The sequence below is a fragment of the Tachypleus tridentatus genome, chromosome 12 (genome assembly GCF_004210375.1).
Source record: "Tachypleus tridentatus isolate NWPU-2018 chromosome 12, ASM421037v1, whole genome shotgun sequence".
Lineage (NCBI taxonomy): Eukaryota > Metazoa > Arthropoda > Merostomata > Xiphosura > Limulidae > Tachypleus > Tachypleus tridentatus.
This window is the reverse complement of record NC_134836.1, coordinates 93657808-93676668: the sequence shown is the minus strand read 5'-3', so window position 1 is coordinate 93676668 and position 18861 is coordinate 93657808. Positions and strand designations below refer to the sequence as shown.

The following is an 18861-nucleotide window of genomic DNA, read 5'->3' as shown; positions in this document are numbered from 1 at the left end:
ACAAATTATTTTTTCTCACGTGCATGCTCCAGATGTTCGTACGTGAATGGCGGTTGGATCTCCACGTATAGTGCGCGCGTAGCCGTTGAAACGTACGACTCTTTGAAAAATTGCTTGCTTACTATGCTCACTCTCAGTTTGCCCCTAGATCTTATCCGCAAGAGGGTGATCTGCTGCTTTATGTGTACAACTTTTATATTTGTATTTGAACTGCCGAAGTCACTTCTTTTCTTTCTTTTTTTTTTAATGTTCATTTATCGATTTCAAACTATTGAGGCACCCGTTCGCTGTCTACTCTGGGATTCAGTGATGTTTTGTTTATGGGCCCGGCATGGCCTAGCGCGTTAAGGCGTGCGCTTCGTAATCTGAGGGTCGCGGGTTCGCGCCCGAGTCGCGCCAAACATGCTCGTCCTCCCAGCCGTGGGGGCGTTATAATGTTACGGTCAATCCCACTATTCGTTGGTAAAAAAGTAGCCCAAGAGTTGGCGGTGGGTGGTGATGACTAGCTGCCTTCCCTCTAGTCTTACACTGCTAAATTAGAGACGGCTAGCACAGATAGCCCTCGAGTAGCTTTGTGCGAAATTCCAAAAACAACAAACAACAACAATGTTTTGTTTATTTAAACTATTCTAAAACTAACTTGATACAGTCGTTATACGACTGTAATTAGGTCTATAATTATAAGCCTAGTTTGTAAAGCTACTAAAAGTAGCCAACATTCAAATAGTAGAGATGTTCATATTTTTACTACATCTTTCGTTGTAATTTCAAATAATAATTAATAACAAGTGTAAACTTCAAGCGACATATTTTAACAGATAGGTCTCACAAGATCAGATAACGCAGTGCAGTTAATAAATCTGACGTAAAAGAGCGAAAGAATAACTTTTTACCATTATAGTTAACGCTTTTTTTCGAAAGTATACCTGTGGCAAGGGAGTTTATTGTATACTACCTGGTAGAAACGACTGTGTAGTTCTGGATGGTAGTTTCGGGTATATTATACACTTGAACCATCTTTTGCTTCCAACAATGAGTATATAAACATTCGTGTTTGTTCACTTTCCCGTCTTCCGTTGTTATTTTCGTAAAGGCCCGGCATGGCAAGGTGGTTAAAGCACTCAACTCGTAATCTGAGGGTCGCGGGTTCGAATCCCTGTCACACCAAACATGCTCCCCCTTTGAGTCGTAGGGGCGTTATAATTTATGATCAATCTCACTATTCGTTGGTAAAAGAGTAGCCCAAGAGTTTGCAGTGGGTGGTAATCACTAGCTACCTTCCCTCTAGTCTTACACTCCTACATTAGGGACGGCTAATTACAAATAAATCTGTGCACGACTTGTTTTACATTTTGAATTACTTTAACCTCATACAGGAATACGAAAATCTGCATGCGGAAAGTCAAATTTATGTTTAAATTTTATTACAGCAAAGCCCTCAAACCCATAACTAGGAGTTCTTTAGTATTTTTCAGGTTGTTTACGAATACATTTATCTTTATATTGACGGGTTTGTCGTATGCCATTGACTAAAGTACAGCAATACCAATTCTCATAATGGTTTGTTTGTTTTTTAATTTCGCGCAAAGCTACACGAGGACTATCTGCACTAGCTGTCCCTAATTCAGCAGTGTAAGACCAGAGGGAAGGCAGCTAACTTTCCCCACCCACCGCCAACTTTTGGACTACTCTTTTACCAATTACTAGTGCGATATACCATAACTTATAGCGCCCCCACAGCTGAAAGGACAAGCATGTTTGGTGTGACTAAAACATTCGAACCTGCGACCCTAAGGTTACGAATCGAGCGTCTTAACCATCTGACCATGCCGGGCCTTCTCATAATGGAGATTTACGTTTGTGGCTAGATTTACTTGTACCAGTGGTTCACAACCTTTATGCCCCGCACCCCTAAAAATTGTTTATGTTCTCACACCCCTCGCAGTAATTATTTATTTAAGAATAAATGTGAAGGTGGCCAAAACAAATGTTATCTCGCACCCCCTGAAACGCTATCTCGCACCTCTGGTTGGAAACCACTGACTTGTACAAATACAATGCCAAATTACAAAAGAAATTAGAAATTATACAAGGAGCTGGCGAGCTCACGTTTATTATCAGTTTTCAAAATAACCTCCAACAGCTGTGGTAGTTTTCTTTAGTTTATTAATGTAACTAATACACTTTTCAGTTGGTTGTAGATAAATGTTTCAGAGATATTACAGCACTTCGAAATAACCTCTCTCTCAATTAATTTTGCGAAAATAATATTGCCCATTCTTCGAAGTAAAGTGAAAATTATTTTCAACCAGATGATGTGATTGCAACAACACATACGAGGAACGAAAATTGCGTTTCGTTCAATTGCAACAATCTTTGCAATTTCTTTATTGAAATTAGATCTTTGTTTTGGTCTCTCGCAACTTACGTCATTCGCATCACGGACACAGTTCATGATTATAGATTATTTTCAATCTCGCGCAAAGTTACAAGACAGCTATCGGGGCGAGTCATCCCTTATTTAGTAGAAACTAGATGGAAGACAGTTAGTCATCATCACTCACCACCATTTCCTGGTCTACTCTTTCACCAACGGACAGGGGATTCACTGAGCATTATAACGTCTCCATGTATAAAAAGTCGAGCATACTTGTGTTTGATGGAACAGCGATTAGAATCCGCGACCTTTAAATTGCGAATCAAGCGCCCTGTCCACCTACTCATCGTAAATATAATTTTTAGAATAAATGCAATAACAATACCTTTTAGAGACCATCTGTATTAGCTCTTTCTGGACTTCGGGGCTTAAATAATAATCTGAGTCGTCATTATTTATAAACTTACGAACTTTGCCACCAATTCCACTTGAACAAAAAAAAAATCCGTTTCTTGTGTGATCTACCTTATCTACAGTTCTCCAAAAATTTTTTTGTACTAAACGCTTCCATTCAGTTTCAATTTCAAGGTTTGAACTGCACTATTTACTATTGTTCGGATTTTTAACCATGTGTTAACTGCTTTTTGTCGTAAGATTCATATTCGTTTGGGCCCGGCATGGCCAAGCATGTTAAGGCGTGCGACTCGTAATCTGAGGGTCGCGGGTTCTCATCCCCGTCGCGCCAAATATGCTCGCCCTTTCAACCGTGGGGGCGTTATAATGTGACGGTCAATCCCACTATTCGTTGGTAAACGAGTAGACCCAAGAGGTGGCGGTGGGTGGTGATGACTAGCTGCCTTCCCTCTAGTCTTAGACTGCTAAATTAGGGACGACTAACACAGATAGCCCTCGAGTAGCTTTGCGCGAAATTCAAAAAACAAACAAACAAACAGTCATATTCGTTTGTTCTTACATTGCTAGAAACAAAAACCTTTATCAATGAGCTGTGCGATTTATTGTCAGTTTTGTACTTCACAAAAGAACAAAAGTCTGAATCCCATTTTAGATGGCATATCAATCCTGGATGTTGCACTTTCAAGTTTTCTGAATAATTTTCTATTTATTTTATTCGTCCTTGTTACGTTATTTCGTGGTATGGGTTCTTTTCTTGGTTAATTCTGTTAGTGAAACATTTGACTCTTCTTCTGAGTCATCTGACAGCTGTTTTGAGCACAGCCTATTTATAACAGTTCATCTGCCACAGAACGCTTTCACGATTTCTTTCGGAAAGCCCTGCAATAATGGTAACACGTAAGTTATGCCGATTGTCAGGCTCTTATGCAAAATGTGTTAAATGGAACAACTATCGTTCCATAAGTTATACATAAAATGTACTCCTTTAACAAATAATTATTAAAATCGTTATTTCGTGACTGAATAAAAATTAAATTTATTACTTTCTTTCTGTATCACTAAATTGACACAATAAATTAAACATAATGATATGAAGTGTGTCACATTAAACATATCATATGTTTGAATTTGAAACAAAATAACTCAAAACCTTTGACATTGTTAAATTGTTCGTTTAGATCCTGATGGATTGGTGCCCACTTTAGCTGTATGGATATAAAGGCACTAATGTGAGCCCTGATGTCTTCAATAAAAAGACTCAAGATATGATATATTCTGTTTGGACCCTATTTTAACAACTTTTAATTGGAGTAATCAGTAGCAAAAAAATAATAGCAATTATAACTGTTTGTTGTGTGAAAAACAAAAAGTGCTGGAACCTCAAACTAAAAATAATTAATGTCAATAAAAAGTTTTGTAAATATTTTGGAATGTTAATCTCGTAACTTCCTACATGTTTCATACTGGTATTTAGACAACTTTAAGTTAATACCAGGTATCCAGTGTGAAGATGATTGCATTGTTATTACTTGCACTATTATTTTGTGCTTTGAAAATTGTCATCAAGGTTCTTCTAGAGGTAATGTCTAACTTGATTTGACTTAAGTTGCATCTATCCTTTCAACACACTTTTAAAACTTGCTACACTTCCCTACCCTCTCTCCTACAGGTTATCAGTGTGGCCTATGGTCCCTCAATCTACATGCTGCTTAACTGATGACATCACTTGCAGTTCTTACCAAGGATGCACCCTGCTAGCTAAGTGATTCACTTTTATGCTGCTGTGACCTGTTATACAGAGCAATATAAGAGGAAGCCTAAAGTCTCAAAGTTTTTACCCATATTCCTTGGACAGAACCTCTACAGTATTGTAAAGGGGATTAGAGAGATTTTGTGAGGAGTATGATATTGAAATCATTTCCACTGTTACTGGGTGACCAATTTTTTGCCGTTTTTTATTCAAACACTAAATGTCCATCTCTACACAGTTTTTTCCTGAATGAGTCGTGCAATACTATGCTTTTTGTTGACCTCTGCTTGTATATTAATTCCATGACTTTTGATCAACCCTAAACTTTTTCCCTCTACATCTGCCTTGCCAGTCTTCATTGTTTATAAATTAATGCCATATGCCTGAACTCAGTAGACATGGTTCCTCTACATCCATTTTTGCTTTATTGACTTAACTGATCTCAGTCTCTCTATTACTGTTTCATGTGTCCTTTCTTTCACAAATGTAGATAAAGTAACTGAGATACTGTTGTGGTTGCTCTCTGTAACATTAAGCTGGCTAGAATCCTTCACCTTGTAGTAGGGCTGCTGTAAGCTGGCTAGAATCCTTCACCTTGTAGTAGGGCTGCTGTAAGCTGGCTAGAATCCTTCACTTTGTAGTAGTGCTGCTGAAACCATGTTAATAGCAAAAATATCACATGATGTTCATTCTGCAGTTTCTGTAACTTGATCATTGTTTTACTGTTGATAAACACAAATTTTATACCACATTCTGTTCATAACTGTTACTTTCATTACACTGATGAGGCTTCTTTGCTGCACTTTCTGGACTGCAGTACATTTAACAATGTAAAGTGGGAAAAGAAAGCAATACTATAAGTGCCCTCCCTAAAAATAAAAAAAGCAGACTTGTATATTTCAGATTTTTATGCAATAATTCCCTACTTTTCACTCTTATTGGAACAGATATTAACAGAAACATTACCTGTGCCAGATTCCCTGTTGCTATTACTGCTGGTGTACTGCACATTTTATCACTTTCCTTCCTTGTTCTAAGAGCATTAGGGAAAAAAATGAACCAATAAATTTGGGTCAATCTACACAGATAAAGTAAAGCTAACATGCTTCATTAGAATTGTTTTAAGCCTTTAAGAATGTTGAATGTTTACTCTCATTTATGGCTCATGCACATGCAAATACAGTCAATGGGATAAGATTTAGCAACACACTAGACACCTGAGTTGTTACTTCTATTATTTGTATCTTAGCAAATTATTATTGTAGTGAACCAGCAATTACAAAGAAGAAAAAAAAATGGATAGACTTTAGTGCAACATATCTAAAGTTATAAATTCTCAAATGTCATTTAAAATTACTTAAATTAGTGCTTTCAAGTAAACAAAAACAAAACAAAAAGAAACATTGGGCTGGTAATTTGCTGTATCTGTTTACAAGATTATCTTTACCAAAAACTTTGTGTGACATATGTCTGTATTAGTAATGATTAAAAAAAGCATCTTGTAAGATTTTAAAAAATCTTCATAATAATAATCATTGAAAAACAAGTCCTTACTTTGATATTAAAATGATAAAATTAAACTGCTTCTTTCACTGGCTCTTAACTTCCTCAACATGTTTTTATAAGTTAAGTATGAAGTTTTTAAGATATGCTTGACTTCTGTTTTCATGTTATTGTTTTTTATATATACATGTATATAGTATTATATTTTCTTTTACAGACGCAGCCTAAACTAGCCCAAAGTAACAATATGGCAAGAGGTCAAAAACATCACACGATGGAAGGAAACAACCAAATTTGTGAAATTAATTCCAATTTTGGTAGTTTTTATGACAGATCCTCACAGCCAGTAGCTCATTATAGTGACCATTCACCTCCAGGTGAAATTAGTGAGAGAAAACCAATGTTTTTACACCTAATGAATGACGAAACAACTGAACTGACAAGACATCAGTTTGTGAATACCCAACCTAATTCACTGATCCACAGTCATGAAAATCAGAAGGAACAGACAATTCTAATGCCAGTATATGCAGAATCATATCAATCAGGAATTTCTGGAATTCCCAGAGGTCAGCCATATATAGAAAAACAGTCAAAAACCCCTTCTCTAGTGCACAGTAATAACAATTCTGAAGGAGCAATTGGTCATTCTTCATACATGTTTTATCCAGGAACATCTGAACAATTACCTCCTATTTCCGAAACAACATTCCTAGTAGGAGGAATGTCTCTGCATTTACAAACTAGTGAGGCAACCAGATCAGATGAAGTAACTCAATTTTCAGCAACTGACTCTCATAAGAAATCATTTTCAAGAAAGGAAAATGAAATAAATCTAGGATGTGCAACAGAAAATACACATGAAGCAGCACATTTAGGCAACACAGGGACTGAGTATAGTCCATTAAATGAGGTAAACTACAGTATCTTCTTCAGTGAAAAAAATGCACTGAAGAAGGAAGAAGGCATTAAGGACCACTTTCAATATTCTGTCGATGATGGTAACTTTGCTCCTAGGTATTCTTTTCCATCCCCTTACTCAACATCAATTACTGACTCCCATTCAGATTTATACACTCAACCACCTACTCTTCTTGACCCTTATAAGGGACATAATGTAAATTCAGATGTAATATCTCCTCATCCTACATCACCATCATCATCTCCACCTTTGTTGACTGAATTGACTCCAGTATCACTACGTTTCAGCAGACATCAACATATAGAAACTTTGCTACCAGCCTCTAGGAGCACATTGACATCAACCAGTGAAACCAGAGAAAGCAACGTTAGTGAAAAGTTACAACCATTTTTATCGAACGTGACAACACCCATGGATACATACACAAACAATATAAGTTCTTATAATTTGATTTCACCTTCGTCCTTTTGTTCACCATTCTACTCAATAATTTCTCCAGCTGTTGGAGTTTTCCCACCAACATCCAGTGTGATAACACAAGGTGATTCATTCATTTTAGATCCAAACAATAAAATGCATGGGTCTAACAATGTGATGCCTGCAACCAAGGAAGGTCTTATGTCAGATAGAGACAACTGCCACACAGGTGAATAGTATGAAAAAAATTTATATCTTCGTAATATAAACGGCCTTCCCATTTCACTTGTATTTTTTTGAAAAACACAATAATAGTATTATCAACAACTAAATATTTCTTGATCACAGTTCTGCAACTTAATATTTTCATAATATTGTTAACAACATCTAGAATAGTGTGTGTTGGGCAACATCAAGAGTGTCTCCTTTAAAAGCATCTGAATGATGCTTATAAAGTAGCAAAGCAAGATATTTTGAGAGATAGGAAACACAAACGTTGTTATTAAACTTAAATGCAAAATATTGTCATTGAAATCTACATTGCAAGGAGAGTTGATTTATTTGTTGTAGAGCTAGTTCCTGCAATAACTTACACCTATAAATGAAACTTGGACTGGATTTTGGTAATATAAGTAAATTAACAATGACATTGGTATATTGACACAAACAAATTACAGTATTCTGCAAAAATCAGGATACAAGTTGTGCCAAAATGAAATAGCAAATATTCACACTAGTGTTTCTTGTGTAACCACTGGAATATTTTACAAGGATGAATTCCTTATGTTACAGAGTAAATTTAAAACTAATAGGCACTTTTCTTTTAAAGTATTTTTTTACAGAATTACTTTTCTACCTTTTAATTGTTTGGGAACATGTAAAAAAATGTGTCTACAGTTTCAATGAATTTATCATATGAGGTATTTAAATTCAATTTTATGGCAAATTTTTCTGTGGCTGAAACACTGCAAGTATTTCAAATTATAGGAAAAATAATTCAGGATGGGTTGGTTGGTTGTTTGGCAAAAATAACCTAGTTAACCAAACAACCAGTAAACATTTTAAAAAAAATTAAAAATAAACTAAAATCATTAAAATTCATAAAAAGAAATCATGTTAATTTAGATTTATGTATGCTCATATTCAGTGCACAGAACATATTTTATTTTGTGTTGTCTGCCTCAGCAAGTATATTTTGTAATTTCTTTTTTATTTTTATGTAGAAATGCACTGACTGATTGTGATAGTCACAAAAAAAAAACAGAATTGTTAAATTTTGTTATTACTCAGGGAGAGTGAGAAATTGGACCTGATGCAGTCAACGTTTTTATTAATGAATAAAATGACTCATGAAATAGTTTATTTAATTTTAGCTATATCATAAACTTGTTCATTTTAGTCCAACAGTATTAGTTTATATATGTACATTATTTTTTTACTTGTATACATTAAATACGTTACCATCTCGCCGTTTACACTTGTGTGCCATAATGTGTGTGACCCAAGAAATTATATTTGAGTTGATAGAAAAAAATAAAATAAAACCAGAAGTAAATAAAGAAAGTTGTTTTGTTGTGATTTTAACTTTGCAAGAAAAAAACTCGCAGTTCTTTCACAAAATAAATTTACAACGTAAATTAATTAAAATACGTTTAGCACTATCACGCTAGGAATATTACATACCCAGGTGAATTGTAAATACTAGTTACGCCTTGGAACACCCACGGTATCTGTATAACACTTGATATTCCCCACTAGTTTTATTTTATCAAATGTTATGCTTTTGCTACCTAATTGAGGACACAGTATCTAAATAACGAAGGGAATTCAGTCCACAGACTTACTTTATCTAATTATGTCAATTTGATAACAAAAATGTATTAACTTCTACGAATGTTATTTATGAAAATACCAATGTTTATTCATTGCCATTGCAATTATTTCTAAAGCGTAGTGCTCTTCTGGAGAAATTGACAAGTGGTAATAATTTAACAAAATATGTAAAGAAAAACTATTACCTTAGACCCTCATACCAAAACTATACATGACCAGTTTTGGCCTTAGGCTACATCTGATAGGTGAAGATTGGTTTCGGAAAAGTTCATAATGTTTAATAATGCACGAGACAATTAGTAAAGTTATATTTTAAAAAAAAAACTATAATTCGATTCACTTTGGTGGATCATAATCAGAATTATCTATAAAAAATCTGATATTTCTGGCAATTTGCAGCTTTTATGGCTAGGTGGTTGTGTGAATTTTGTGGTAATTCCAACCTTGATGATCCTATACAAGTGGTCTCGACAGGAGCTAAAAGTCAGCGGGTTAAGGTTCTTCCCTGAGCTACCCAATTAGCCAAGTCAAAGATTATCACAGTAGGTGACCTTTGACTTGGATCAACTCTCCTCCAAACACCAACATAACTTTGGAGTTTGACCCTTCGTGCAACGAGAACAGTTCGGTCAGACCATGTCGCCTACTGTGCAATTTAGTTTCATCAGCACTTGCAGAATAGCTAGTTACCTTTCATTTTATCAAGCCAGTTCAAGCATTCCCTGGATAAAATGATTTTTATTTTTCACATCCAGGAGAGTTTTGCCAGTCAACAATCCATCATGACGTTGTAGTTTTTAGCTACACTACTCCCCAGTTACGAAACGACGAGTTATTGCTATTAATTCCCGATATGAGTATTTCGCTTCTTGCTGGTACTATGGCCATCATCACTGTTTCCACCAGCCGTTCAATATTTGGAGTAGTAATTGTCATGTAGTGCACGGGAACTTCATGATCGTAGACTATAAAACTAGCCTGAATTCACATCCATGTCTTCATACGAAATAACTTTCTAAAATGCAGTTTTTATTCAGTGTGAAATACCGACACATTATGAAACACAGGTAAACTTTCTACAGTAAGGATAATTTTCAACTTACCTTTGGCTGGAACTTTATGCTCGCTGTTTACAATAATCACTTTTCTTCACATCTTTCATTACAAACTGGGATAAATGTTAATGACTGTAGAGCCAGTATCAATCAGCACACAAGGTGTGTCATCAATAAGCCCATTTCGTAGACGATTTTACTCATAATAGAGTTCTTATTTAGAATAGACGGAATATTCCCACCTGAACTTTGCCTCACCAGTACAGCTAATTCCTGTTTTCTTTATGTTTCGTTAACTCTATACTTTTCCTTTGATCATTACTTAGTAATTTCATCTTGGATCTTACTACTGTACCTCATGGTTGTCATATTCAGGAATTTTATTTCAAATATAATCAAAGTTCTCTTTTCATTTTCGCCAAAATTCCCCATTTCTCTCTTCGGGTCTTGTTATTTCGTTAGTAGGGTAACCAGATATCGGGTTTTGCTGAGACAGAAAATGAGCTTAAACTAGTCGCGTAAAGTATGTCTCCCTCATCCAGCATCACCTCATCAAACTTATAAAAGTAGTTACAGTATTTCACACCAACCGATAACAGTACATTTTACAATAATTCAAAATACCAGAGAAATATGGTAAAAGAGTGACAAACCTAAAGTTTAAGTTTGTATTATAAAGTATACAACTCTGTTTTTACAACTTGAATAAGTAAATACACATATATATTATTGCTGTCATTTTCTTACTGAGTTTAGTCTTTATTTTTGTAAAATCATAAAATGTAATCTATTAACTAGAATAATTCGTTTACCAATGACTGTGAATCCTTAGAATCGTAAATTTTAAACAAACCAATTGTATACAGTTCTGACTCAGAGTTTGTTCACTGAAACCATTTAATCTCCATCCCTATATTTAATACAAGAAACTATCCTTACCATGTGATTCAATGGGCTACGTGTTTTTTTTTTTTTTTCTTCACTAGATGGCCTGATATTCCACCTTTCACTCTATGTATCTGGGATGATGTTAAACGAATTAGGTCTGTTCACTAAGACACTTGTCATCTCTGATGGACAACCTATCGTAAGATGGTTGGTTACTATTCTTATCAGCAATTTGTCCTTGTATCAGTATAAGAAGTCAGATACGAAGAACGAAAAGTTCCAGTTTCCCTTTCGTGGATGCTATTTGAGCTATCCATCACTTGCGACTTGGCTAGCTTGGCCATGGTTTGTGGTGATATGTTTATTGCCCACATTATACTTTCGACATCTAGTTATATGTCTTCTTAGATTATACAGACATTTACTATGCAAGGAGTTCGTAAAGAGAAAGTTGTTTTAACGAGATTTCAGACTAGCCATTCTTTTCTAACTTAATTACATATTTTACTGGAAAATAAACATCCATTCAGACAGTTTTTAACTATGATGCGTGTTTTGATGTTCAATAAAAAATTAAAAGATTTCTTGAAACATATTTTTAATAAGCTATTGAAATTTCGCATTCCTTCTTCCCTTTATTTAATAAATCTTTCATGGTTCATCAACTATTTCATTCTTATGAGTTTTTACTATATATAAGAGTGTGTGAAAGAAATATTCGATGGAAGATATGAGAAAACTGTATCATATGAATGTTCGGGTTAATAAATTAATATTCATCATCTTCAACATTATAATGTTGAGCCCTGTATATCTCGCCATATAAGTACACAGATCAAGACTTGGATGATTGGTTCTTCTCCATCGTACAGTTACCAACCAAAACCCTCTAGTTTATGTTTTATTTTTTACTTCCCAAGAAAAACTAGAACGGACAAACTATCATATATTAGATCTGCTTAAAGCTGCGGCACACAATTAGATTGATAGAATTCCACTTTCATTTTACTAAAATGACATTAGATCTAATGGAATAACGCAGAAAATGAATCGTATTTATCAAATAATATGCTAATAAATAACTTCTTACACTCAGGCCTCAAAACTGTTGCTGCACATTCATAGGTTGTAATGTGATATGTGTGCGTTATGAGAAATAAAATCCTGTTTTAGGGCGCAAGTCTTCTCTACGTTAGAGCTCTGAATTTTGGGGCTCGAAAGTCAGTTTCAAATTACTGATGCTGGCACATAAGCCTTTGTAGCATTATCATAAATACAAATGTTTTCGGAACACTTTGTATGGTAACATGCCACACTGTGGATCCGAAGTCGTGCGTTTTACGTCCTGTTATCACCGAAAAAAACTCGTACTCCGCACTTTGGGTCCATCAGTACATCATAAAAGTGACAGTCAAATACTATCATTTGATCAGAGCAATCGAAAATGTGGTGTTGATTAGCTGTCTTTCCCTCTAGTCCAGGGGTCACCAAACTTTTTTCACAGGGGCCAGATTACTTGGGGAATGAGAAGCACGGGCCGCATGATCATTATATTCAATACTCATAAGTTAGAACGAAAGCTCTGTAAAAGACTTAACACTAAGTTTAGGATGCCACATTAGTCATGTGGGAGTAGGATGAAATACACACATATAATAAAAAACAAACAGAAATACAACCAACATTTTTATTTACCAAAAGGTAATCAAAGAAGGTGACATTAGCAAAAACAATTGTCACATCGCACACAGTGAGTACATATCTGAATTTCACTAAGCCGCAAAAAGGTTAGTGAGATTTATGAAGTTGACGTTTGGCTTTCAAAATATCTTCAATGTTCGGTTTTGAATTGCTGCGTCCAATCATTAGAATTGCTTTCAAATGTTCATCAGTCAACCTTGATCGATGTACCGACTTCACAAACTTCATTTTTGAAAATGCTTGTTCACAGACATAAGTTGTTCCGAACACTGATGCCATACCAGATGCAAACTGCTTCAGCTTTGGAAAATCATCTTCAAGTATGCAGCTGTAAAATTCAATAAGTTGTCCCTCTCTGTCTTTTGTTTTCAACAAGTTATTTCCTTGCAAATTGATGACCTCCAGCTGAAGTTCCACTGGCACGTCATCAATGACACAATCAAAAGGATTCTGAAAAAGGAGAATGTCACTTTCGATTTTGTCGAGATCCGAAAATCTCTCTAAAATGCTTATTTAAATCACCAATAATCTTTTTCTGAAACTCCAGGTTGACATCTTCCGTGATTCCAGCATGAAACTCATTGAAACACTGAGAATGAGAGAGGTTTCCTCCTTCCAAATGTGCTTCAAACAATGACAGCTTTCTCCGAAATCCTTTAATGATTCTATAGAGATCATAGACAAGGTTATTCTTCCCCTGAACTTTCAAGTTCAATTCATTCATGTGGGATGTGATGTCAACCAAAAATGGCAACTTTGACAACCAGATTGGATCCGACAGAAGTGGATCGGCCCTATATTCCTCGATAAGAAATATATCTATTTCTCTTCTCAGCTTATAAAAACGAGATAAGACTTTACCGCAGCTGAGCCACCTCACCGCCGTGTGATAAGGCAAGTCAGAGAAATCCTAATCAATTTCTTCAAGAAACGCCTTGAACTGGCGATGATTAAGTGCATGACCCCAAATGAAGTTCACTGCAGAAATGACTGGTTTCAATACGCAAAAAAAAAATATCTAACTCTTTTCCACAGAGTACTTGCTGATGTAAGATGCAGTGTATGAACAGAGCGCTTGGGAGTTGAAAATCTTCCAACTGTTTCCTGATCAGCCCCACCAGTCCCTTCTTTACTCCAGCCATTGTTTTTTCCTCCATTAACTGTTACACCTCTAAGCTGCTTCCACTGAAGGTTATAGTCTTGCAAAGTTTTATGCACTTCCATGAACATGTCTTCTCCAGTTGTTCTTCCGTGCATGCTGCTAACTGATGCCAACTCTTCTGTGATCTGAAAGTCCAAATTAACTCCACGAATGAACACGAGAAGTTGTGACGTGCTCGAGAGATCAGTAGACTCATCCAGTGCCAGAGAATACCACAGGAAGTTTCTAGCTTTATGGCGTATCTGTAATGCGATGTTCTCTCCAAGTTCTTCTGCTCTTCGTACAACTGAAGTTGCTGAAAGGCTGATACTTTCAAAGAAGTTGGCTTTTTCAGGACACAGCTCATTTGCTGCTTCCATCATACACTCTTTGATGAAGTTGCCCTCAGTGAAAGGTTTTCCTCGCTCTGCCATCCTATGCACTATTTTGTAACTTGTACGAGTGACAAATTCATTTTCAGCAAACTTTCTCGTGAAGAGATTCTTTTGAGATTCAAAAAACACGTTTCATGGATTCAAATTTCTCAGAACGGAACTTTCCTGAAAATTTCAAATACGTTGATAGATGTTTTGTTTCATAGTAACGCCGAAGATTGTGCTCTTTCAAAACGGCAACACTTTCGGTGCATATCACACAAGTAGCTTTCTGGTTTTTTGTTTCCATAAAGAAGTACTTTTCTCCCCATTCTTCACTGAAAGCAAGACACTCAAAGTCCATTTTTCTTCTTTTAAAAGCAGCCATAACGATGGGTGAAAAGAAATAGGATCTGAAAATGAAAAACACAGAACGCTGTGAGAAAAGTATTGTACTGGTCCGAGAACGCACAAACAAAATATATTGAAACGTACGTTTGCCACGACACTTACCTAAGAACGAGTTACGAAAAGCGCATAACCCGACTACTAAGAGAAATGAGCTTGCTGAAGCGGTAACCCTAGGCCGCTGAATTTACAAGACGAGTCGATAGGACGAGGGTTAAGTCTGTACTTGTTTTCGAAATCCTAATGCTTTCATAGATACGTACCTCGATATGAATAAACGGAGAGCAAGGACGAAAGAATTTTCCTATTGGTTAAAAATGCGCGTGACAGCCTTGTTTCTTTTTATCATAACGTCTTGTGTTTGGCAGCTTAAAGCGGCCATCGGTGTGATTTATTTTGTTATGACAGTCGGACATTTGATGAAATGTCACTTTTTATTTCCAAGCGGCTAGCTGCTGGCGGGCGGACAAAATAACCTCGAGGGCCGTAGTTTGGTGATCCATGCTCTAGTCTATCACTTCGAAATTAGAGATGGCTAGCAAATGTGGTCCATGAGTAGCCTTACGTGAAATTCAGTAAATTGTTTGTTTGTTTGGAATTAAGCACAAAGCTACACAGTGGGCTATCCATGTATACTCTGTCCACCACGGGTATCGAAACCTGGTTTCTAGCGTTGTAAGCCCACAGACATACCTCTATGTCACTTAGAGGATAAAATCAATAAAACAAATTAATATATATATTTGTTCTGTAAACTTGTTAAAATAGTTATATCTCTCTTGTTAAACTACTAGTACATTTTATGTTTCTCTTTCTATCTTTAAGCCTACATCTGTTTATCTTAACAAGAATATTTGCTTAGTAAGTCATACCTGAAAAGAAACTATGTTTGGTAGTTTATAACCTTTAATTATAATTTTTTATCTATTGATTTAAGTCATTATTTTAAGGACATTTTGACTTAATATATGTCAAAATAAATTTCATGTTATTATTTGATTATTCTGTCATTTAATTAGCATATGGCAAGAGTTTGATTTTGACTTAAGAAAATCAACCTTGACATATTTCCTACGTTCAGGTGGACAACAGTACACGCGTACAATTTGAGATTGAATTTCATCTGTAAGAATGTATTCCTCTCTCATATCCTCCGCTGGTACATCGGTAAGTCTACGGATTTACAACGTTAAAATTAGAAGTTGGAATCCTCTCGGTGGACTCAGCAAATAGTGCGACGTAGTTGTACTATAAAAAATACACACAGGAACATTGTGGTGGCATTTATTGATAACTTAAGACCTCCTCTGTCATGTTGTGTGTGTTGTTTTTTTAACCTTTTGTTTAGTTTGAAACTTACATTTCGCAAAACTCAACATTTCAAACACCATTAAATTATTATCATTAGAAAATGTCATTATTTATTCCCTTCTATATTCAGAATTAAGTATGAGCAAATGCTGAAATATTAATGAGTCAGGATATAGAATATTTATAAGATTAATATAATTCAGAACCACTTCGAACAGTTTCTAGCGCAGACATACCGTTGGGGTGGGGTGGAGGGAGGTGTTTACAAGTGCACATGTTACGAATAAAAATGTAGTTTACAATTCAGATTTAAATAATTAAGTTTTAATTTCTTAATTTCAAAAGGAAATATTTAAATAAATTTTCACTCTTCACTTTTTCTGTATCATATGATACTTTTTCTCCAAATTATCTATTTTAGATTTAACACACATTTATATATGTATTCCAAGGCTTACAGTCTCTTTCTTTTGCTAAGATATACGAAATAAATATAAACCCACATCCTGCTTTTCAAAAGTCTAAGTGGGTGAACAATAAGTTTACGAATTTACAACACTAAAATCCAAGTTTCGATTCTCCGCGGTTGACACAGCAGATAGCCCAATGTGGCTTTACTCTAAAAGAAACAAAGTAAACAAACAAACAAACAAACAAACAAAAGTATTTCAAAAATGTCAACTCTCTACGACATTTGTTATTGGATTATTTTTAACCAATAGAAATAGACTATTTCAGTTTAGTGACTGTAACGAGCCTGGAGCCGATGGGGGTAACTGGTTTTGAATAATTCAAGTTGTTTATTAAAGTTGTAACTCTGCTTTAATTTATTTACAGCTTAGTAAGAAATCTAGATTAAGTATTAGTTTTAGAACCTTGTATTTTATATAGAGAGCAACATTTCGTATCTAAATAGCATATCTGAAAATTTAAAAAAATTACTTCTGCGACCACATTATCTTGACTAAGAATTAGGCCGATGTTATAGCACCTCCATAATACGAGCGCAATGGTTTGTAATTCGACTATCATGTTTATTAACTGGATCCAGATTACTAGCTATCGCAGTATTCTTAAAGAGACTAAATTCAACTTTAAGAAATAAAACTAAACGAACACTTTATCAACTTCGGCTTTGAAAACAATATGTTACTGTTTTCTAGAATTTGAAGGAACTCTAGAGAGAAGGAAAGGGCAACTTAGATTTATTACACATATTTTTCACCTGGTGGTTGTTTAGTCAAGATGGAAAGAGCCTGAAAATAGTGTTAAAGTAGAAAGAGAAAAAAGTTGAAGTATTTTTATCCTTACCACGAAAAGCACCTTGTACGCGATTTGCTTGTTTTGTACTTTGACACAAATCTCGTCGACGGTTATCTATGCTACCTATTCCTAATATATAAGCAAGAGACTTAGAAGGAAGGCAACTAATCAACACTATTCCCTCCCAAGTCTTCGGACTACTCGTAACCAACAAATATTGGGATTAACCTTTCCATTATAACGCCTTCACGACTGAAAGGGTGAGCATGTTCGGTGATGAGATTCGCACCCACGACTTGTATATTGCGAGTTGAGTGCCCTAACCACCAAATAATGTCAAATCGAAATACTTACTAAAAATACTAAATTTAAAAAAACCTATTTCTTGTGTGTTTACAACAGACTTGTAATGTTTATAAAAAATTGTTAAATTTGATAAAGTTACTCGTAATTCTTTGTTTTTATGTATAGTTTCTTTGTTACAAGGTTAGTTAGAATTACCAAGCACATACATAAAAGGAAAATGCATCTTAAGTTAACATAATTCAATACCATTCTAAAAAAGACATCACTGAATTAACTATAATGTTCTGAATGAAAACTGATAAAAAAAAAGTTCAAAATAGTCGTGTTGTCTATGGTTTTGAATGTCCAAATCTGATGTAAAACAAAAATGAACAATCTCAACGAACATCGTAAGACAAATAAATCACCTGACGATGGCCGAAGAAGGTCGAAACGTTGTTCGCTCCTCTACAAAAAAAAAAAAAAAAAACTCAACCCAAACGAGCCGTTTTTACATATATATTTTTCTCTACATCACCAAATAGATTACGACTTTGGTTACCTGCTACATTATTTACATTGTGTATTCCTTAAATTTATGATTGCACATAGTATGAAAAAAAAGGAAATTAATATTATTTACCCAGATCCAGTATTTATTTGTAGGTCTTTCGATCGTTTTCCCCGCGTGAGTGTTGCAATAATATTAAATATAATATTTATGTTGAATATAGACATTTCATAATACTTGGATAAGTTATGCCCAACATTAAAATGACGTAACCGTTTTATAAAAGTATTTCTACTATACAATTTATTTCTAAAATGTATGTTAGATAACAGTTCCCACCGACATCTGTTTGAAAATAAGCATCAATGAATAAGCACTGTGACGCTCCTTCAACCGTTACATATTGCGTTAATGCTCTGTGGCAGTATTTATTCTTAACTTCCTTTTAACGTTGGACAACATCATTGCGAATAGTAACGCTGTTAAAATTAACAGTTTTTACTTTCTTACGCTGCTTATCAGCCATTGGCTGTTTGAAATTATATGTTCAAATAGTGTAACGTACCATCTACTGTTGTCAGTTTTATTTTTTTTCCTTTTATCATCATTGTACAGAACTCAAGATTTCTACACATAGGTTTTACATCTTACATACCTTGCTTGGCGTAAATTAGTTTAACGTACTGAATTCAGGCTCTCTTATTGTAA

The 18861-nt window shown here is 35.0% G+C and overlaps 2 protein-coding genes across 13 annotated transcripts in view; one reads left to right on the top strand and one right to left on the bottom strand.

The window, feature by feature from the left end:
* LOC143234024 (uncharacterized) overlaps window positions 1-11636 on the top strand; it is a 28616-nt gene extending 16980 nt beyond the window's left edge. For 7 of the 8 annotated variants that reach the window (XM_076471031.1, XM_076471032.1, XM_076471036.1 and 4 more), the window contains 2 exons: window positions 6262-7612; window positions 11258-11636. In XM_076471031.1, the coding sequence (XP_076327146.1) occupies window positions 6262-7612; window positions 11258-11619 (1713 nt within the window). In that variant the 3' untranslated portion in view covers window positions 11620-11636. Of the gene's footprint in view, window positions 1-6261; window positions 7613-8606; window positions 8939-11257 lie in introns of those variants that run through there. The other variant, XM_076471038.1, reaches the window with a different exon arrangement.
* On the bottom strand, window positions 4976-18110 carry LOC143234028 (general transcription factor II-I repeat domain-containing protein 2-like). 5 transcript variants are annotated; one of them, XR_013018478.1, is made up of 4 exons: window positions 18071-18109; window positions 5508-5574; window positions 5176-5410; window positions 4976-5135 (listed from the first exon to the last, which is right to left on the bottom strand). XR_013018478.1 is itself a non-coding variant. In XM_076471042.1 (2 exons), exon 2 carries the CDS (start codon window positions 14433-14435, stop codon window positions 13857-13859), a length of 579 nt encoding a protein of 192 aa, XP_076327157.1. In that variant the 5' UTR covers window positions 14436-14788; window positions 18071-18110; the 3' UTR covers window positions 11609-13856. The 5 variants fall into 5 exon arrangements, 1 of the variants encoding a protein (XP_076327157.1); XR_013018475.1 differs by having other exon boundaries at window positions 4976-5410; XR_013018477.1 differs by having other exon boundaries at window positions 4976-5187; window positions 18071-18104.
* Between the last annotated feature and the right edge of the window lie 751 nt (window positions 18111-18861).

Coding starts and splice junctions, on each gene's coding strand:
- LOC143234028 (XM_076471042.1), bottom strand. CDS start 14,435: ATGGCAGAGCGAGGAAAACCTTTCACTGAGGGCAACTTCATCAAAGAG.